A 23,293-nucleotide genomic window follows, 5' to 3' on the forward strand; every position below is an offset into this window, starting at 1 on the left:
ACTCCCTCTAAAGGATCCTCAAGGGTTCTTTGGATTGTCATTGGTTCTAATCAGAGTATTTATCTATCCAAAGAACCATCAAAGAACTTTTTTTCAAGGAGTGTCCTTCATGTTTGAGTTTTGTGAATAATCTAAACTCCCTCAAGGGTTCTTTGGATACTTAAGTGTCTGTAGCTTGCTTAAAGGGTTCTAGAGAAGCTATCCATTGTCAGGTTCTACAAAGAGCCTTTAAGAACTTGCCAGGGAAGAAAAATATTTTTCAGAGTCAGAATGGAGCTATGAAAAATTCATCATATTTTTCTTAGGGGAAAAAAAAAAAGTTAAACCCAGAACCTTAAAGGATTTTTGTTGTTGTTTGAGGAGAAACCTTAAGGGTTCTACATTATGTAGAACCCAATAATAGTGTGTTTCTCTATTTCCTGTAAATATATCTTAATGTTAATATATCTCAATGAGTAGAATTTAGTCACATCACCCAAATCTATAATGCTTTTTGTTTGTTGTTCTAGTAGAACTCCTTAACAAGGTACATAGAACCCAACAACAGAGTGTTCCCTATCTGTGCAGGTTCCTTGTTTTAGTTAGCAAAGAATCCTTCATTATAAAGGAAAGTATTTTTCAAAGAGTTGTTCATAGTTGGATTTTGTGAATTATAATAATTAAATAAAGGAACTAGATTATTTTTAAAAGGGGGTTCTCAAAATGGGGTTCTTTTAAGTAATGATTCTAGCTTTTTTAATATTGTAAGAATTTTTTTTTTGTTAAGTTCTACATGAACCATGTACAGGTTCCCCAGAGAGACATCTTAATACATATTAATATCAATATAAGATCATCACATCACTCATCTCTGACTTGTTCTAGAAGAACCTTTAAAGGTTCTATGTAGAAATATACAATAGAATGTTTCCATATTTACAGGGTTCCAAGTCAAGCACCTTTACTTCACCTAATTATTCAAGGAACCCTTGAGAAACTCATCTCTGTTTTAGGAAAAAAAAAAGCCTAGTCCCATAAAGTTTGTTATTGTTCTACTTCAGGTTCTATGGAGAACCCTGCAACAGAGTGTTTTCTTTGGTGCATGGGTTCCATGTAGAACCATTTAAATTAACCAAGGAAGCCCAGGGGAACCCATTTTCTTTTTAAAGTGGACTACAAAACAAGGAATGGTTCTTTGGATAGCTAACAACTCTAACATTCTCAGTGGGTTGTAATCAGCACCATTTCTGAAAGTTCTGAATGCAAAGCCATCTGGTTTCTCCAGAGTGTTTCTCTTTGCTGCAAAGATACTCCTGAAAGTCACAATGTTTGGCCCAGGTCCATACTGTGTAAGAGGGATGAAAGAAATGTTGGGAAAAAGTGGATGAGTGAAAGAATGAGAGGATGAATGAGAGAGAAGAGCATGAGTGAGAGAGAGAGAGAGAGAGAGAGAGAAGGGGGAGGGAGGGATGGATAGAGGGAGGGAAAATGTCCCAGATTCCCATGGTGTGTACTGGAGAGGGACATCAAGCCAAGCCGATCAAAACAGAAGCAAACACAACACAGATAGACAGCAGTGCTGTCGCTTCTGCACTTCTCAGAGGAAAACTGTTTCAGCAAACTCTTACTGGGACACTGTAGAACTCTTTAAGGGTCTCTCAGACCTTTAAGCTTGAAGTAGAACCCCCAGAGGAGCAGACTAAGAGAGATGTACTTATACAAAGCGACTTGTTCAGAAATCCCCAACCTGAAGCCTAAAGGAATTCAGAGGGTGAGCGGAGACAGAGCACAGACCCGCATCAGCAGGGAGAACTCGGTGGACAAGACTTATCCGTACATGTGCTGGAGTGGACTGAGGACCAACACACACCTGGAGCTCAAACACCTGGATGAGTTTCTCAACACACACGCCATCTCGCTTCGGGACTCGGTACCAACCGTGACTGGCATGGTGTACAGGTACACAGCTTTGTGTGCTCTCGTTTATTATTTATTGCACAGTACAGTTTCAGGAAAAAGGTTCTTGGAGTATATGAGGAAGCTTATCCTCCTGACTAGGTTCTCTTTAGAGTCTTCTCTGATATGGAAACACTTGTTGGGAATTTGGGGATTCCTTGGAGGTCTAAACTAAAACATCTTAAGAGTTCTAGGTTGATTTGATTGATTTACTTTTCACTTACATAGTTATAAATTGTAAATGGGTGAGCAATATGGGAAAAAGTATCATATTGCAATTCACACTGACAACACTGTCATGATACAATTATATCACAATATACATGTATTTCATCATTCATTCATTTCCAGTAAACGCTTTATCCTGGTGAATCCAGAGCTTATCCTGGGAACACGGCATGAGATGGGAATGCTCTCTGAATGGGACACCAGTCCATCACAGGGCATTGATCATTTAATAAGAAAAAAATTATAATGAAAGAGATGAAAGATTTTTGAAACAAGTGCTACAAAAGTCCATTTTAACACCCAGTTGGTTGTTTTGCTTAAAAAAAAAGGGGGGGGGGGGGTTCCTAAAGGGTCCTTTAGACAAGTTCTTTAAAGCATTCTACATGGTACTTTTTTGGACCAAACAGTTCGAGGGACTTATTGAGAGGAACTACTCCCTGGGGATCTCCCCTGAGAACTACATACCTTCAAGGGTTTTTATCCCCCGCTGTCCGAAAGGCCCGAAGGGGGATTATGTCGTGGCAATTTCCGTCCATCCGTCCATCCCAGGAAGGGTACTCACCTTCTGAAATCAACTCCTCTCACAATTTTTGGAAGAATTTCACAAAACTTGACAGGATTCTTTGGTATATGTTGGCAATACGCATATTGCAATTTCATTCAATTCAGTTGCATTTTACCAGAGTTATGGCAAGTTGCCAGTGGGGAGGATATTGTGCTCTCAGAGCACTCTTGTTCTGTTTGCACTCGCACCACCAGTAGGAACGCTGAAGTGCCATAAGCTAGCTTACTAGCAGGAAATGGTAGCCAAGATTTTATATTTTGCTCAGATGCGTCAAAATCGCACTGTATTTCCTTCATCATATATACATTCAAGAAAGCCTGGACTTCATGGTCAGTCCATTTGTCCGTGTTTTTTCCCACTTTTTTAATGCTAATGCTAAGAGCTGTTGAGAATGTTTTACACAGGGCAGCCATGACCTAAACGTTAGAGAAGCAGCCTGGGGCACAAAAGGTCACTGGTTTGATTACCTGGACTGGCAGGAAAAACCCATGGCTGCTGGAGTGCCCTTGAGCAAGGTCCCTAACCCCCAACTGCTGGGTGGGTATGTATGTGTGTGTGCTCGTTGTGCGTTGCACTGGATAAGAGCATCTGCTAAATGTCTAATCACTGGATTTTTTTTTTTTTTAAATCGTGGTTACCAGTGCTGCATTGGCTCACTGTACACTTATGTCTGGACCAATCACCATCACTTGTGGTTCTTCTTGTGCAGGGAGAAAACCTACCCTGAAGTAGGAGCTTAAAAAGTCCCTCAAAAAAGTGTTCTAAGAACTACTATCATTCTCGGTTCACCTTAAGGGGGAATGTCCTCCCTTAGAGCTCAAAGAAGTTCTGGTCTGAAAGCATCTATTCTGATTGGGAAGCTGCCAGTTGTAGAGTTGTACAAAGAACTTTGAAGGGGTTTCCCAGACAGACAGAGTGTGTAGAGGGAGTAACAAGGGAGCATTTAAAATACTGACATCATAAACATATTCACAATACAAAAATGTAGATCTATACTCTTGGCAGAAATTTCTAAACCCAGAACATCAACATGTTTGTTGTTATTTTGGTAGAACACTTAAGGGTTCTATTTAGAACTCTACAATAAAGTGTTCCCCTAATCCCTACATCCCTAAGAGCCTGGATCCAGAAAGGGTTTTTCAGTTGTTCTTTTAGGAGAAACCCTTAAGGCTCTACGTAGAACCTTGCAATAGAGTTTCGCTATCTGAATAGGTTCCATGTAGAACCATTTTATTTAGCTGCAAATTCCTAATTATCCAAGGAATCTCAGAAGAATCTCTATAAACTATGTCATGATGCTGTATATTAATGCTGTATATCATAATATCAGTATAATAGTGTTACACCATCTAATGCTGTATCTGTTGTTGTTCTGGGAGAACCGCTTATAATAAGTTATAATAATTTTTAAATAAGTTCTGTAAAAACCCCTACATTTCCCTATTGAAAGGGTTCCAAGTAAAACCCATTTCACAATCTCTAGCTATCCAAGTAAGCCTTGAGGAACCGTCACTTCCGGTTCAGAGTATGCCATGTGCGTTTTGGCTGCCGCTTCTCACCGGAACGTTTCATTTTTCTTCTTTTTTCCTTTTGTTTTTCTTTTTTGTGTAGTTTGATGTTTTTTTGGTTAAGTGTTTTGTCTGGCGGTTGTGGTGTAGCTCCGGACCCAGTTTTGGCGTTGGTTTCCTTCAGGCCTTGGTGCGCCATGGGTGATGCCTGTGCTCCTTGCTATGGACTTCAGTGAGCTCGTTGCTCTTTTTAACATCAGGGTTGTCCAGCGCTCTGTGCGGCAGTGCTTCTGTGCTTGGTGTAGTGTTCTGAGCAATGTTGCCTGGTGGTGTCGCATTGGCTGTGCAGGTGGTTTGGAACATACCAGCACTCCGTGTGGTGGTGCTTCTGTGCTTGCTTTGTGGATCCATGGCATGGTGTTCCGAGTGATGTTGCCTGGCAGTGTCGTGGTGGCTGTGCAGGCTGTGTGGGATTTATCTTCATACGCCTGGTGGGACTGTGGTCGCTACACCATTGGAATTACATCCTGACCCTCTCTCTTTTTTTTCTTTCTCTAATTGTAAAATGACCTTGGGTGTGATAAAGGCACTATATAAATTGAACTGATTATTATTTATCACTCAAGGCTAAAAAAAAAAAAAAAAGGTTAAGACTTGACCGATAAAGGATTTTTCAGTTGTTCTTTTGGGAGAAACCCTTAAAGCTCTATGTAGAACCTTACCCCCTTCAGACATGATGTGTACAATTGTACACATGAAGTTCCATAGCATTTTTCCTTGTGTCCAAAGAGGTTAGGGTCCATGTAGAACCCTTTTAGTCAGCTGCAAACCCCTAGTTATCCAAGGATTCCCAGAGGGAACTTCCCCCCCAAAAAAAATTACATAGTATGGTTGGGTTCTTTGAATGATAGTCAATGAACTAGGCTCTTGAAAAAGAGGGTTCTTGAATGTTCTTTGGATAGTGATGGTTCTAGCTTTTTGAAGGGCTTTTAATCAAACTCTTTTCTGAAACTTCTGCAAGCAAAAACCTTCTGTTGTAGGGTTCTAATAGGGTTCTGGAGTAGAATGTTTCCCAGAGAGACATGGACATTTTTAAGAGTATGAAATGCAAGATCTATTAGACCCCAAAATGTTGCACATAAAACCCTACAACATAGTGTTTCCTGATCAGAAGAGGATATACATAGTTAGGTGAAGGACCTAATTATCTAAAGAACCCTTGAGGAACTCTTTGTTCCAAGAATGTACTGTATGATTTAATTTTTATAAGTAATAAAACAATGATCTAAGCTCAGGGGGTGTTCTTTGGAGCATGAATGGTTCTAGTTTTCCCAAAGCAAAGTCCTCATGTAGAGTTCTACAGAGAACCTGCAAGGATTTGCTCAAAGGGAAAAAAGTTGGAGGCAACTTTTGGCTTCTGGATATAACGTTTTCAGAATGTGGAGTAAAATATTTGATTTACTTTGAAATTTAAGATCAATTGCTCATTGATCCTGGGGACTTGATTCAAATCTTTAAGGATCTGAATTCTAGCAGGAAGTTCTTTCTCATCCATTTACAGTGATGCTTGAAAGTTTGTGAACCCTTTAGAATTTTCTATATTTCTGCATAAATATGGCTGAAAACATCATCAGATTTTCACACAAGTCCTAAAAGTAGATAAAGAGAATCCAGTTAAACAAATGAGACAAAATATTATACTTGGTCATTTATTTATTGAGGAAAATGATTTGATATTACATATCTGTGAGTGGCAAAAGTATGTGAACCTCTAGGATTAGCAGTTAATTTGAAGGTGAAATTCGAGTCAGGTGTTTTCAATCAATGGGATGACAATCAGGTGTGAGTGGGCACCCTGTTTTATTTAAAGAACAGGGATCTATCAAAGTCTGATTTTTACAACACATGTTTGTGGAAGTGTATCATGGCACAAACAAAGGAGATTTCTGAGGACCTCAGAAAAAGCATTGTTGATGCTCATCAGGCTGGAAAAGGTTACAAAACCATCTCTAAAGAGTTTGGACTCCACCAATCCACAGTCAGACAGATTGCATACAAATGGAGGAAATTCAAGACCATTGCTACCCTTCCCAGGAGTGGTCAACCAACAAAGATCACTCCAAGAACAAGGCGTGTAATAGTCGGCGAGGTCACAAAGGACCCCAGGGTACAGTAAGTTCTAAGCAACTGAAGGCCTCTCTCACATTGGCTAATGTTAATATTCGAGTCCACCATCAGAAGAACACTGAACAACAATGGTGTGCATGGCAGGGTTGCAAGGAGAAAGCCACTGCTCTCCAAAAAGAACAGTGCTGCTTGTTTGCAGTTTGCTAAAAATCACGTGGACAAGCCAGAAGGCTATTGGAAAAATGTTTTGTGGATGGATGAGACCAAAATAGCACTTTTTGGTTTAAATGAGAAGCGTTACCATATGTTTGGAGAAAAGAAAACACTGCATTCCAGCATAAGAACCTTATCCCATCTGTGAAACATGGTGGTGGTAGTATCATGATTTGGACCTGTTTTGCTGCATCTGGGCCAGGACGGCTTGCCATCATTGATGGAGCAATGAATTCTGAATTATACCGGTGAATTCTAAAGGAAAATGTCAGGACATCTGTTCATGAACTGAATCTCAAGAGAAGGTGGGTCATGCAGCAAGACAACGACCCTAAGCACACAAGTCGTTCTACCAAAGAATGGTTAAAGAAGAATAAAGTTAATGTTTTGGAATGGCCAAATGAAAGTCCTGACCTTAATTCGACGGAATGTTGTGGAAGGACCTGAAGCGAGTAGTTCATGTAAGGAAACCCACCAACATCCCAGAGTTGAAGCTGTTCTGTACGGAGGAATGGACTAAAATTCCTCCAAGCCGGTGTGCAGGACTGATCAACAGTTACCAGAAATGTTTAGTTGCAGTTATTGCTGCACAAGGGGGTCACACCAAATACTGAAAGCAAAGGTTCACATAATTTTGCCACTTACAGATATTTAATATTGGATCATTTTCCTCAATAAATAAATGACCAAGTATAATATTTTTGTATCATTTGTTTAACTGGGTTCTCTTTATCTACATTTAGGACTTGTGTGAAAATCTGATGATGTTTTCGGCCATATTTATGCAGAAATATAGAAAATTCTAAAGGGTTCACAAACTTTCAAGCACCACTGTATGGCTTCATTTCTTTCTCTGGTTGAGAGAAGGAGAAGAATGAAGCTCATGGTAATGTTCTAGTTTTTGCTCCCCATGGTGTTAACCCCCCCAACCACTACATCATTCTTGAAAACTCATTAAGACACTGTTGGTTCACCACGTTTATGCTGAATTCTATTATCTTGGTAGCAGTGTGTGTAGTATTTGGCATGGAGCATCTGCATACCATATCAAGCAGACCGTTTCTGGGCTTCTAATTTGATTGGTATGTGGGTTACACATCCTGATGCAATTGGTATGAGGTGCATAGGGGGTATCTCGTACTTAGGCGTTTCTCCATAGCAACAGAAATAAAAAGAACAGAAAACATGGTGGTGGTTCACAATTCAAACTATGTATGCCTCAACTGCCTAGCCTGAGGACATCTGCATGATGGTATTCATCACCACTCCATAGCTCCATCGAGAGAAAGTTAAATAATGCAGGCATCTAAGCTGGACTGAGATTTAAAAAATTGATGATAAACTAATGTACAGCTCAGGGGCAGTAGTTAGGGCTTTTGGATCAGAACTAATCAGAAGGATAAAAGTTCAAATCCCAACACCTGGTCCTAACCTTGAGCAAAGCCCGATGTACTCCCAAGGATCTGTCCTCTGATCCCAGCTTGGTTTCAAATTTGGATATGTGAAAAAAGGTTTCATTTCAGAAATTTAAGTATGTGCGATTTCAGCTGAACTGAACTGTCCGATAGTCTACACAGTTTTTTTAGGATTGGATGCCAATTTCCAGGACAAGAGTTTGATCAGAACAGCTCAGGTGATCTGGAAGAGCTTGATTTAAGTTGCTGCCTTCTAAAGATGCCAGTAATTTTGCATATTCTGTGGATTAATATCAGTGGTGGCTGGTAGTCTTTCAAACAGGGGAGGCTGGTCGGTTATGATATTTCCAGATTTTAAAAGAAAAAAGAAAAAACACATAAATTTTGCCCATAATCTTGCCTCTGATCTGGCTGATTGTTGGCAGGGTCATAAACTGTGACATAACAGGTTCTTTTGGCCCATTAGCCTACTGTCCAATATACATGATGGTGGTGTTGGGGGGGTATATTTTAACATTTTATATTTTAAAATTGTGGCATGTTGTTTAAAAATTGAACATTATTGAAAGCAGCTCTTTGTCAGGAACCTCAGCAGTAACAGCAGAGTGTTCTGGAATAGGCACAAGCACTGACCTTGGGGAGCCAAACATAGAGCTGGGTGCCACACATTTCATTCAATGACACTTTCCCTATATTTTACTTATTTTGACTGAGGAATGTTTTATTGACAATTTTGATAACCCTTCACTTTTAATCCAGGTCTGTAGTGTGAAATGTTCTCGGCTGTGTTTTTGTTTAAAAATGTTTTCCAAATTGTAGCTGTGTTTAATTCATATCCAGAAAAATATATATTCCAATATAATATACTCAGCATAAACATTTTAAATAGATTCTATATTTTTGGTCCATCCATGACATATTACTAAAGTAGCCTATTTACTGTTGTTGATGTGGGTCACTTGCTGTTAGCCAATTCACTTTCTCATACCAGAAGAGCTGAAAGGAACGAGTATTATCCCCTACCTTTTTCACCATGTCAATTTGAGGCGTTGGTCTACCCTGCTCTTTAATTTTAATTTTTTCCTCGAAAGGAAGACTGGCAAATGGCTTCACCAAAATTAAATCAGCAATGCTTGGCATCCGTGCACAGCTTTCTTGCTAGCTGACTAGCCCCCTCAAGTTCAAGTTCAGTCACTCAAATAAACGAAATTTCTGGAACTAAGATAGCAAACTTGACAACACTATATTTACACTTTTATTTACAATGAAAATATATACAAACTAAAAAAGCTGGTAGAAACCGTATGAAATGAATGAAATCGAAATGTAAGCTGATCTCTTACAATACACCACACCACTTGCGAATCCGCATGGGACTGAACTGAAATTCACCGCTGCCTGTCTATATTTGAAATAAGCTGTCAATCAAAGAAAATATCCGGCCACTTTCACCAATCACCAGTCTCCTCGCGGAAAGCTTTGCCATGTCCCTCCCACTGTGAGGCTGGGAGTCCGTGGGTGGGCGTTTTCGCAGTATTTGTCCAATAATCGTCTTGCATTTTGATATTGAAAAGCGCATAGCTCCCAAATGCCACTGAAGTCCACTGAGGCTGGGCTGCATCGCGTTGTCACGAGGGGGAAAAACTCACGTGCACATTAGGCGAACTGGGGAAAGTTATAATGGAATGATTTCGCACTGTAGTTGGGTTGAGCACATATATTTCTATGATTCTGGATCTGAAATAGCAATGTTATAACATAAGCCTAGCGCAATTCATCCTACACGATGTTCGTCATTTTTAGAGGAGGCTGAGCCTCCCTCGTTGTCTTAGAGCAATCGCCCGTGATTAATATGCATATAAACATCCACTTTTGATAATCTGAATCTGTTATCATGGAAATATGACACTAAGTCAAACTCAGTCATTTTATTTTGTCATATGTGGTACAATAACCAACATATCCAGTATCTAACGTATCCTAGTTTACTAGCTAACTAACTGCATCATTCTAGACTTTTCTGTGTAGCTGGTTTTGGCATAAGGGTAAACCTTGTGGGTCCAGATTACAGAGAACCTGTAATGGCTTGCTTAGAGAGACATACATGTACCAGAGACAACTTTAGGCTCCTATGGTACGTGCAAGAAACTATTTTGTTCAGCTCTGAAATTCAAGTTCGATCATTTCTGGGATGTTTATTAAACTCATGATGGATGAAAAGGTAAGAAATTCCATAACAAGGACCGTGCCATGGCCTAAAGTAGGGGTGGCCAAACTACAGCCTGTGGGCCAACTGTGGCCCGTCGCTCTCTTTTATGTGGCCCGCCATGAATTATAAAAATTAAACTGTAATTTGGCCCGTTGTAATGTCAGTCTGGGTACATTGCACTTTTTAGTTTCAGTACTGGGTGGTGCTGCAATTCTGAGCAAGATTTGGCTCCGCTCTAGACTCTTTGGTTGAGTTACTCACGTTCGCTCACGTTACTGTTGTTTACTTTATTGGTTGTTGCCTTGGAGATGAGCAAAGCACTCAGATGAGCGATTACATGCGCTATCACAGTAACTGACAAAAGATGGAAGTGAAAAGATGAAAAATAGAGAGTGTAGAAAGTTTCAGACTAGATGGGAAAATAAATACTTTTTTTGTAGAGATTAAGGGAAAATGTGTTTGTTTGATTTGCAAGGAGTCTGTAGCAGTGATGAAAGACTATAATGTTCAAAGACACTATGAAACTAAATATCAGTCATGCACTTCATACACTGGCCTGGAGAGGGAGACAAAAGTCAAACAGATGACAGCTAGCCTGTTAGCGCAACAGCAGCATTTTTTTCATGCCAACAAACTTCAAGAAAACAGCACCAGAGCTAGCTATGAGGTATCTCAATTGATCGCTGAGCATGGAAAACCTTTCTCGGATGGTGAATTTGTTAAACACTGCCTCACTAAAGTTGCCAGAATAATGTGTCCAGAGAAGATTCAGGACTTCAGAAATGTGAGTTTGTTCAGACAAACAGTTGCCAGACGAATCGAAGACCTCTCAGCTAACTTGAATCAGCAAGTATCAGACAAGGCAAGAGCATTTGAGTTTTACTCAATTGAGTGTGATGAGAGTACCGATGCTACAGACACAGAGCAGCTGCTGATTTTTTTACGAGGCATCGACATTAACTTTGGCATTACCGAGGAGTTACTTGATCTTAGGAGTCTAAAAGGTACCACAACGGGTAGGGCTGTATTGGCTGCGATTAATGACATTAACCTGCCCTGGGACAAGCTGTGTGGAGTTACCACAGATGGGGCTCCAGCAATGACTGGCGAACGTAATGGGATGGCTTCTATGGTGTGCAGAAAAGTTCGCGAAAGCGGAGGTGAGGCTGTAAAAATGCACTGCATTATCCACCAGGAAGCACTCTGTGCTAAGGTGAATGATGTGATGGACATGGTGGTTAAAACAATCAATCTCATTCATGCAAAGGCACTCAATCACAGACAGTTCCAAACTTTTTTGTCTGAAGTTGAAGCTGAATATGGAGATGTCATCTACCACTCAGATGTGCGCTGGCTCAGTCGCGGCACCGTTCTGCATAGGCTTTACTCATTGAGATCGGAAAGAACTTAATAAAGTACTCAGACATCATTGTGTTTAGTAGGCCTATAATTCACATCATATCAAGTAGGCTACTATTGCAACAAAAATACAATGTTTTGCACAGTCTAAAAAGCATTGTAACTAGTCTAAAAGACACCTTTGATTTCTATCGGCCTTTGGCGGCTCATGTTTTTCTTTATGTGGCCCGCAAGCAAAAAAGTTTGGCCACCCCGGCCTAAAGGTTAGAGAAGCAGCTTTGGGACCAAAAGGTCCCTAGGTTGAATCCCTGGACCAGCAGGAATGACTGAAGTGCCCTCGAGCAAGGCACCTAACCCCCAACTGTGGCATGTTGGTGCAGTGGTTAGTCAGGCTTATAGTACTTGAGTCCAGGACTCTGACTCATGCCCTAATTTTAAAGACTCATAACTGGACTTGGACTTGAGCACTGATGACTTGGACTCGTGCATTAACTGCATTCGGACTCGTAAATTGGAGACGAGGACTCTGATTTTTTGTTTCTTTTTTTTGTAACATGCCATAATAATTTGACATAAGATTTATATCTACATTAATTTTTATGCTAATTTTGTGCAAGAGAATGCACATTCACCTGTTCATACGTCATGTTCAGGAACAAACTAACGTTAATGGTGCTAAAATGTCTGGAGAGAACGCCACTAGGATTGTCCGCTTTGCTTATACAGACTTCTTGTGCAGTGGGAAAAATTGCCCTGCTATGTGTTCCATATGTCGAAAAACTATCAAGGAGACGACGGGGACAACCTCGAACTTCAATCGTCATTTGGCAAGACTCCACCCAGAGAAGGAAGTGACATGCTATGTTCATTGCTCTGTTGATAGCAGGGCTTGCTTGCTGAGCGATGAACTAGCTAGTGTTAACCCTCTCTCATGTTATTTGCTCTGTTGATAGTGGGTGGGGCTTGCTGAGCGATGAACAAGCTTTTTATCTGTAGCCTATTAACTAAAATGGGGCAGTCGAACAGTAACATTAGTCCAACACAGTAGCAGAGATGGTTTCACATAAAGGCAGCAACAGCCACCGTTAAATGGTGCAGTTGGAATCTTGTTCTCGGACTCGATTCGGATCAATAGTGGACTTGGAGTCGACTCGAAATTTTCTTTAATGACGGGGACTCGAGACTGGACTCAGACTTGAGGTTTAGGGACTTGACTACGACACTGCGGTTAGTGCTGCCGCTTCACAGCAAGAAGGTTCTGGGTTTGAACCCAGTGGCTGATGGGGGCCTTTCTGTGTAGAGTTTACATGCTTGGTTTCCCCCACAGTCCAAAGACATGCAGTTAAGTGAACTGGCCATGCTAAATTGCCTATAGGTGTGAATATCTGAACCGTGTTCCGTGGTCAGATCTGAGTAGTATGGTAGCTGCCAGCGGTGCCTTGGTATGCCTTTGACTTGGCCATGTTGAGCTGTGTCCTTTGTAATTCAGCTATTCAAGAAAGGATGATTAGCCACTCCAAACGTAACTCCTCTCCAGGCTGCTCTGGGTTTGTTGTACGCCGCTCTGGATAAGAACGTCTGCTAAATGCCTGTAATTTAATGTAACAAACTCATGCTAAGGGTATGATGCTCTTCATTTTTGACTTGTATAGTGTACACTAAGCTAAAGGGACCACTTTGGAATAATAGGATGATGTTGTGCACTGATTTATTACATTGAATAATTTTGGAAAATAACTTCCTTATTAGCTCATCTGGCTGACCGGTAATGAGTTTATGCCATCATGCGTCATTCGTCATCCATCTGGCATTGTCCACATTTCATGAAAATCGTCTGTGAAGATTCTCAGTCATCCAGGTCATAGTAACTGTGGGTGGTAAAAGAGAGCAACTGGACTTGCTTGAAGATTCTTGAAGACGTTTCACCTCTCATCCGAAAGGCTTCTTCAGTTCTGTCTGACTAGTAGGGAGTATCAGGTATTTATCCTCTCATGGATGAAAAGTGCATCTAAGGTGTCGTTGAGTCATCCTGTTGGTGTGGGTCACTGGGGGCTGGATGTGAACGGCCTCGAGAGTCGTTAGGGTGATCGATGGATTGCCCGTTAAGGTGATCAATGGAATGCTGATTCTCTCTGTCCTCTTGTGAGTCACTCAGTGCGTTTACATGCACATCCAAATCGAGCTACTGTCGGTAATCGAGCTAAGGGTCCCAGCAGGGGTGCCAGAGAAATCCAATCCTACATGCAGACAAGGAAATCGAGCTATTGTGTGAGGTACATTGTGCACCCAAGCCACAGGTGGCGCTACACGCCCCATCGTGTTGGTACACTTCCGGTTGTCGTCATGAAGAAGAACTATTCAAGAGTATAAACAAAGTTATCAGCAGTGTTGCCAGATACTGCTGACGTTTTCCAGCCCAAAACATGTTCAAATCCGCCAAAATGCACTTAAAACCGCCCAATCTGGCAACACTGGCAGTTCCGTGTTCACAAGTTCCATGCTCAAGCTGTTAGGCTTGCTCTAAGACTGTATGGCTACAAACTGTCCTGCGCAGACCACTGTTTTGTAAGACAACTTATTTTGCACAATTGTATATTTTTCTAAAGTCCATTTTTTGCTTACAAAAAAATTTTTTTTTTGCTTACAATTTAACTTATGTCTTAATAAACACACAAAAGTTCAATTGTTTTTATTGACATTCTTCAGATGTTGGACATTTTATATATATATATATATATATATATATATATATATATATATATATATATATATATACACACATATATACACACACACACACACACACACACACACACACACACAAATACAATGAAATGACCTGTTTATGTACACAATTCACAGCTATGCAACAGCTGTACAGATGTATTTGGTGATAGAGTAAGTGAGCTAAATTTTAACAGTGCAAACAATGCCACAAAAAGAAAAGATTCATGCCGTTGTCATGATTCGTTGTCATGCCGACCGAGGCTGTTGTGTTTCCCGCTTGTGGTCTTGTCACTCGTCACTTCCAGAAGGGGCAGTGCTGAAGTAAGTAGCTCGACTACGTAGCTCGATAGGGTATACATGCACTAAGTAGCTCGGCAAAAATCGCATAATCTAGGTCGCGTAGCTCGATTACAAGAAATCAAGTTCGGTTCGATTTCAGCCTAGCTAAGGTGTTTCCATGGCATTTAGAACTTCGATTTCAGTCGAGCAACAGCAGAAATTCGATTTTCTCTATGTGCCTGTAAACGCACTGAGTGAAAACAGCTGGGTTTTGGTGTGCATTCAGTTGTCTGGGAAGTGTGCCAAGGACTGCATTGTAGGTGGCTGATAAACGATGTCTTAGACCCCCACCTCTGTTCAGTGATGGCCATTCCAGGTTGACAAAAATGGCTTCTTTAACTCCTCGCTCATACCAACGATCCTCTCTGGCAACGTACGCATTTTAGCCAGAGAGGATCGTTGGTATGAGCGAGGAGTTAAAGAAGCCATTTTTGTCAACCTGGAATGGCCATCACTGAACAGAGGTGGGGGTCTAAGACATCGTTTATCAGCCACCTACAATGCAGTCCTTGGCACACTTCCCAGACAACTGAATGCACACCAAAACCCAGCTGTTTTCAGTGACTCACAAGAGGACAGAGAGAATCAGCATTCCATTGATCACCTTAACGGGCAGTCCATTGATCACCCTAACGACTCTCGAGGGCGTTCACATGCAGCCCCCAGTGACTCACACCAACAGGATGACTCAACGACACCTTAGATGAGCTTTTCATCCATGAGAGGATAAATACCTGATACTCCCTATTAGTCAGACAGAACTGAAGAAGCCTTTCGGATGAGAGGTGAAACATCAAGAATCTTCAAGCAAGTCCAGTTGCTCTCTTTTACCACCCGCAGTTACTATGACCTGGATGACTGAGGATCTTCACAGACGATTTTCATGAAATGTGGACGATGCCTGACGGATGACGCATGATGGCATAAACTCATTACCGGTCAGCCAGATGAGCTAATAAGGAAGTTCTCATCTCATTATCTCTAGCCGCTTTATCCTGTTCTACAGGGTCGCAGGCAAGCTGGAGCCCATCCCAGCTGACCACGGGCGAAAGGCGGGGTACACCCTGGACAAGTCACCAGGTCATCACAGGGCTGACACATAGACAACCATTCACACCTACGGTCAATTTAGAGTCACCAGTTAACCTAACCTGCATGTCTTTGGACTGTGGGGGAAACCGGAGCACCTGGAGGAAACCCACGCGGACAGGGGGAGAACATGCAAACTCCGCACAGAAAGGCCCTCGCCGGCCACGGGGCTCGAACCCGGACCTTCTTGCTGTGAGGCGACAGCGCTAACCACTACACCACCGTGCCGCCCCTAATAAGGAAGTTATTTTCCAAAATTGTTCAATGTAATAAATCATCAATCACTTCTTCTTGGTTAATTCCTCACCGTTTTGGATTCTTTCTGGCAAATAGGTCACTTTTGGATGAGAGGTGAAACGTCTTCAAGAATCTTCAAGCAAGTCCAGTTGCTCTCTTTTACCACCCACAGTTCATGAAAATCGCTTCTTCTCTCTCAATTCTTCACCAATTTTTATTCTTTTTGGCAGGAAGGTTGGTCTGCCTGGGGTGCATATATGTAGCTTCTACTCAAATTTGCATAATTACAATTAATAATAAAGATATGGAGTAATTCATCAATCCCTAATGAGTAGTTTCCACACAAATCGCTGCTTCTCCCCTCAATTCTTCACCAATTTTGATTCTTTCTGGCATGAAGGTGGGGTACCTATGGTGCATATAACTTCTATCCAGATTTGCTTAATTACAATATTTAATGAAGTTATGGACTAATTAAGCCTTAATGCCTTAAACAGTTCAAAAAAATAACAACTTCTTGGTTAATTCCTCACCGTTTTGGATTCTTTCTGGCAAATAGGTCGGTATTGCGAGGGTGGATATCACTTCTATACATATATAGCTTGTATATAGTGTATATAGCTTGCAACATTTATTGCACAAGGTGGCCCACTTTAGATCGTTCCTTCTGGACTAGACAGGGCTATCCAGTCATTGGAGGTCCCGTTAGCTTTATAGAATTAGATTATATTGCCTAATCTTCTGCTAAGAGCTAAGCAGTTTGACTGAAGATTTTCTGCAATTGTAAAATATGTTGTGACCTTGCACGGGATGGAGTCCACCAGGGGGTGAGGTATTGTTTTCGGTGGGGTTTCTTTGTTAGCAACATTACGGGAAAATGGCTGAACCAATCTTCATGAAACTTTCAGGATAGATGGGCATTGGTCTCAAATAGAACCTCCAACATTTTGAGGGTCATCCGGTCAAGGTCACCAAAAAGGTCAAAATTGTTTTTGATGCAATTTGTGTCCCAGTGTCCAGAATGTGTCCCAAATCACTCCCTACTCACTGTATAGTGGACTGTATAGTCAGGTCGTCATTTTGAAGTGCTGTCCAAATGTATGGTGAGCATTATTACACTCTATATAGTGCACTCAAAGTATCTCATGAAAAGTAGTGCCGCGATAAAGAAAAAAAAAGGCCAGGGCAAAAAAGTTGTTTTAATCATTTAATCAATGAGCTCACTATATAGTCCTCTATATAGTAATTCCCTATATAGTGAGTAGGGCGTAGTGAACGAGTGAGTGATTTAGGACACAGCATTTGTAACCAATCAGCACTTATCCTGATCAAGTTCGATTCCCCGTTCTATTTCTTGATAAACTTTAGAACCAATCAGAACTAGAAACGAAATAAGAGAAACCTCGTTATAACTTGGTAGTATCGGAAGATAATCGGCAGGTAAAAAGATAAACGAAATTCACCTCGTGGTTCGCCAAGGCTACTGATTCGGTATCAACTAAGTGGTGTTTATTTTAAGAAAATGTACCTTTTCATTATCATAGCTTTTATTTGGTCCTTCTGAAAAGTCAAATAAAAAGTTTTTTAAAAGCTTTTTGGCAGATATTTAGAGTCTTTACACTACACTTATGAAACAGAATGTTCTCATTAGTATTAGTGACCTTGAAAGAACAGAGACCACACTTGTGAGATTGAATCAGTTGTTATAACACTAAAATAAATGCTACCGGGCGAGGTTTGTTTTGCCCGGCAACACTTGTTTTTTTTTTTTTTTGAAAAAGAAATGTGTTACTTAGTCATGATTTATAACATCTTTAACGCATCGAGACAACTCCTTATGACGCCTATGTATCAATATGTATGAGGTTGAATTCTATTTTTATTTTTATGGTTATTTACTGTGAACAGTAGCTTTCTGCGATTGTGCATCTGTGTGATTGATACAACCGTCCTCTAGGGCTCAAAGCGGGGGAATGTTGATGCGTGCACAAGCACACACACAAACACACACATCTGCATGCCCATTCGATGATGTAATGGGACGGTTTTGGTGTACACACGTCAATGTCAGCAAATGTTTCTCCTTTATACTGATCCAAAGCCAGTCTGAAAACATGACTTATGGTTATAATTAGGATCTGAGTAATGACATGAACGGAATGAATTTAAATCAGAAACGGTGAGATGTCATCCATGACAGGAAAGAGAAGAATTTTTAAGATGAGAATAGAGGACATCTGTGAAAAGATAATGTCAGATATTGTTCTTTTTTAAAGCACTGAACATAGTGTATATGCTGTGTGTCTGCATGTATATGTTTTGTTTGTTTGTTTGTTTGTTTGTTTGTTTATTGTTCAGTGTAACCCCAGTGAACAGGGCATCATATGACCCGAGGCTCAAAACGCCATCGCCCAGCAGACTGGAAATGCCAGGCAAGTAATCAATGACCTCAAACATACTGAGCACAACACCCTCACTCTGTTGCATCGTGGAACATCAGTTCACATACCAAACATTCCTGTGGCAACTTTATAACTCCTAACCTTCCATTCAGTGCTGTAGAAATGTTTGTATATGGATAAGTCCGATGGTTCCTGTTCTGACTCCAGAGGCACTTGGCTGGTAAAGGAGGCTAATGTTTGGTCATAAAGCCTCCAGAGAAAGCCTTTTAAAGTGTAAAGCCTCTACACATGCTATCCATCATGCCCTCATGGCCTAATGTGTGTCTGATCGTAGCCCTTATAGGGATAAAGCCATGCTAATGATTTATAGCCATTTGTCAGCTGTGGGAATGCTCTGCCTTCTCCTGACTGCAGGGAACATTGTTTTCATTCTTATTTTTTCATCATTAGTTCATTTACAGAGAGAATAACGTTGAGCTCTAGCCTGTTAAATAGCAGAATTATTATTGATTTTATTTTTGCCGTGATCGACGTTGACAGTGATGAACTCGGCTTATTTTTGTCATTTATGAGATAATGCAGTTACACACTGGCTCAGCATCCACCCCACTTCTATCTTTAACCAGAACAGCAAGCAGAAGCGGTTACATGTGTGGTTGCTGATTTGCACTCGGATAGGATCAGATGTCAGATAGCATTCCTGCTTTCAGAGGATCTACTGTGTCATTAAGTAAAGGTGACACGTTCAGTTTCATTGGACTGCATTGTTTTAAATAGGGTCTGTTGCTTCCCTATGGGCCTAATGGTCGATATGTCCTTCCAAGTTCATGGTACTCTGGAAAAAAAAAAAAAAGCTATAAACTGTCCAGGTCTTCAGTGGAATACTGATTCGTTTCCACTGTGTGATGGTCCATCCCAGATGCCTCTGAGCCCAGAGAAATCAACAGTGCTTCTGGACACAGTTAACATAAAGCTTCCTTTTTGCAGAGTAAAGTTTTAACCGGCATTTGTGGATGTAACTCCATATTGTAGAGTTTGACAAAGGTTTACCACAGTAATCCTGAGCTCATGTGGTTCTACCTAAAAGTTTAAAGTCCTTCTGGGGCCATGCAATCAGGCACATCAAACTCTCACAGTTACCAGAGGACTAGCCCCCCACTGTAACCCTAGCTGTATAGGCGAGAGGCCGAGGACTATGGAAATGGAGATTGGCACCCCCCAGTGCGCCCAAATCCTGAGCTCATGTGGTTCTATCAGCTATAGATAAATGACGGTTCTGGTTGCAGTGCCGTCTGAGGGGTCGGAGATCACGGGTGTTCAGCTTGCTGCAACAACAACAACAAAAATACTTATAAAGCACTCACAGTGAAAGGGTTATTCCACCTTGCAAACCAACTGGCCAAGAAAGACCTGATTATCTGGCATAAAGACAAAACCCTGAGATTTGATCCACAGCCCATGTACCTGGGCGTTACTCCTCAGTCGTAGCCTTACCTTTGGTCCCCACCTGAAAGCAGTCACAGAAAAGTCTTCCAAGTGGGTAAACCTGACCAACAAGCTCACCAGCACTTGCTGGGGTGCCGACTTCACCACCCTTCACACCTCAACACTCGCATTGGTGTTCTCCACTGCAGAGTATGCTGCTCTGGTCTGGATGCATAGTTACCACACCCCAGTCATCTATACCGTGATCAACAATACCTTGAGAGTTATCTCTGGATGCATGGCTCCCACTCCCTCTGCTATGCTGCCTGTTGTTGTGGACATCCCGCCTGCCAGAATCCGAAGGAGCCACCTGGTTCTCAAACTCACTGAAAAATCCCGTATCCTGGTCAGCCTGGTGCCAAACATCAGTGAAGTTAATACTCAACCATGCCTTAACCACAAGCACTTTGCTGTATGTGCTGCAGAGCTTGAGAACAGCACCCCCTCATCCCCAATTGGGTCATAGATCAGTGGCACAAGGAATAGGAGGGTGCTAATTCCACCTTGCACAATTACACTCCTGAGCCCTCAACTAAACCTGCTGGGCACTCCCTCCCATGCCCCACCTGGGTCAGGCTGAACTGTCTTCACACTGGTAGGGGTAAAACTCAGGTCTTCCTCTGTACCATTAGCATGGCAGCTTCTGAGAACCACTCCTGTGGTGCTTCCAAACTGTGAGCCACCTACTTGAACCCTGTCCTGTCTTCAGTGCATCCAATGGAATCCTGGGGCTAAAGACTCTTGATGGCGCCCCACTGTCAACTGACTCTCTCACCCTGACCTCCCACTGTGATTCCTGGTTGGTTCATACAAACAATGACGAGTGAAAGAGTTCTGAGCACCAAATATACATATGAATGGGCAATAGGAGATACTAATATGAAGTTCTAAATAGATGAATCTTAAGTTTTGACTTGAAAAGACAGAAGGAGTCACAAGATCTAATGTCAATGGGTAACATGTTCCAGAAGTGAGGCGCAGGTACAGCAAAAGAACGATAGCCATATGTCCTGAGATGGTAATCCACTGGCTTTAAAAGAACAGCATTTGAAGATCTAAATGTTCTTAGAGCATCACTGATATAACCAGGTGCAAAAGACCATACAACCCGTTGAAGGCCAGAAGTACCAGTAGAATCTTGAAGTGGATATGTTTCTCTACTGGTAACCAATGAAGCTGCTGGACTGATATGGTCAAATTTCCGTGTCTACATCAGAAGCCAAGCAGCGGCATTAAGAACATGTTGAAGCTTCAAAAGTTCATACTTCAGCAAACCAAAGAGAAACGCATTGTACGAGTCAACCTTCGATGTCCTGAAAGCCTGAATAAGGATCTCTGTTGTGTTGAACGACAAAAACTTCCTGATACGTGCAATATTTCATAGATGGAAACTTAGGCTTGTGCCCTTGCCCTTTAAGCACCGAAATTCAGCATGCAGGAATTACAGAGGATTTCTGGTACACATTTTTATACTGGATTTTGAAAACACATAGTAAGAATTTAGTAGAGATATAATACTGACAGACTGTGAGTTGGCCGAGTGGTTAGCATGTCTGCCTCTCCACTGGGAGATCGCGAGTGCTACTCGCGGTTGGGTCATACCAAAGACCATCATAAAAATGGTACCTACTGCCATCTAGTAAGGTGGTGCAATACAGATGCGAGTAGAGAGTCAAACTCTTGCAGTTACCAGAGGACCAGTCCCCCACTGTAACCCTAGTGATGTAATATGCGAGAGGCTGGGCTTTAGAAATGGAGATCAGCTCCACCCAATGTGCCTTAAGGGCCTGGTTAGTACTGGGATGGGAGACTGTCTGGGAAGACCAGGTCCTGGTACAGGAAGGACTTTTGACATTAACACATGGTGTAAACTTTGCAGTAAGTATATTGGTGTACATACACAGGAACTACTGTAACAAACAAAGAAGCAAACCCCCTCAATGTTAAGCTCTGTTTGGAAGAAATAATTTTCTCTTACTGACATCTGTAATAACTTTTTTTTTTTTTTTTAACGCATCTACTTCTTGAACTCTTGCATCTAAATGGCAAATAAGTAAATGCAGGAGCAGTGAGTTTCTGCAGGTTGTTTCGTCTCCAAACCCCGGACTACTGCATCACAGACGGTCATGTGATCGTGTTTATTTACTTATTTAGCATCTAATCGTCTAATGTTAAAGTTAAATGATCACCCTGGTACTCCTGTACTGACACATTCAAAGAACTCAAGTGGCTGGATCTATCTCAGAGAGAACTTCATTGCTGTGTCCACATGTAGAACAAAGTATCTGAAGATACATAAAGTTTCTCTAAAGGTACAGATTACCACAAGTACAAGACGCACAATAAAAATATCCTGAGAATAGTTAAATCCAACACGAAATGGGGTCTGTTCAGATCTTAAATCTCGTGTCTACACAGCTGGAACACTTTACTGGATCACACTCAATCACTGTCAACTATTAAGAAATTTAAAATATTGGTGAAAAGTTCCTTCAAAGTAAATAATTAGGCTTTGTTTTTTTTTTTTTATCGACATTATTTTTTGTCATTATCATGTTTTTTTTTATTATATTATCTATTAGAATGACTTACTCATTGTTTACTTAAGTGTAGTTTTATATGTATTTCATTTTTTTCCATAGCCGTACTGAAAATCATATTGTACGACATAGGTCTTCTGAATAAATACTCTTCCTACTATTAAAGGATTTGAACTTACAGCGATACAATTTCTTCTTTACTAAATGTTTATTCAAAAAATTTTTTTGAACATTGATTATTATCAGGCTGCCGAATGTCTTAGATTTCCCTGGCTGTAACTGTGATGCTTAGGCAGCAGAGGGCACAATAATGTACAATAGATGGATTGCAAGTGGCTTCACAATAGGTGGAAGTAACACAGTTCTAATGCTGCGAAAACCACTGAGCTCTATGTAAAAATCTGGAGAGCTCATAGCCTCTTCCCCGCTGTAGAGATGAGTGAAGCCATCTGGCCGCCATCTTACCACTCACATCTCATGTATGTGGTTTGTGTTAAAACATCGCATCTGATCAAACTTACCCCAAGAAAACTATCTCCTGACTTTTTATTCCTTTTCATTACCTCCTCTTATTTTCTCAACTTTACCCATATTCCTTACATATCTTTATAGCGCTCCCCTTCATTGTTATTGTTTTTTTCCCTTTTCCAGTTCAATATCTAATCATTTTTTTGAATGGCTCTTTTACTACGATAATTATTTTTACGGAGATTATTTCAGTTTTTCTTTGAACAGGAAATTGTGTATCGGATGCCGTGTGGGAAATAAGCCACTGACTAGGAAATATGACCAAACCTGGTTTAAGAGTACTTATCGATATACTTGCACCCAATTTAAACTTAAATCATGTAGTTAAAACAGACAATCATGGCCATTTTGTCAATCTGTGCAAGTGGGTGTGGCATGTGTAGATGA

At 41.1% G+C, this 23,293-nt stretch overlaps 1 protein-coding gene across 1 annotated transcript in view; it reads left to right on the forward strand.

Annotated features, from left to right (window-relative positions):
• Positions 1 to 1,589: 1,589 nt before the first annotated feature.
• The window catches only part of kcnab1a (potassium voltage-gated channel subfamily A regulatory beta subunit 1a), a 292,071-nt gene continuing 270,367 nt past the window's right edge, over positions 1,590 to 23,293 (forward strand). The window contains exon 1 of the mRNA XM_060923049.1: positions 1,590 to 1,938. Within this exon, the coding sequence (XP_060779032.1) occupies positions 1,688 to 1,938 (251 nt within the window). The 5' untranslated portion in view covers positions 1,590 to 1,687. The remainder of the gene's footprint in view (positions 1,939 to 23,293) is intronic.

Source organism: Neoarius graeffei, chromosome 6 (assembly GCF_027579695.1).
Source record: "Neoarius graeffei isolate fNeoGra1 chromosome 6, fNeoGra1.pri, whole genome shotgun sequence".
NCBI lineage: Eukaryota > Metazoa > Chordata > Actinopteri > Siluriformes > Ariidae > Neoarius > Neoarius graeffei.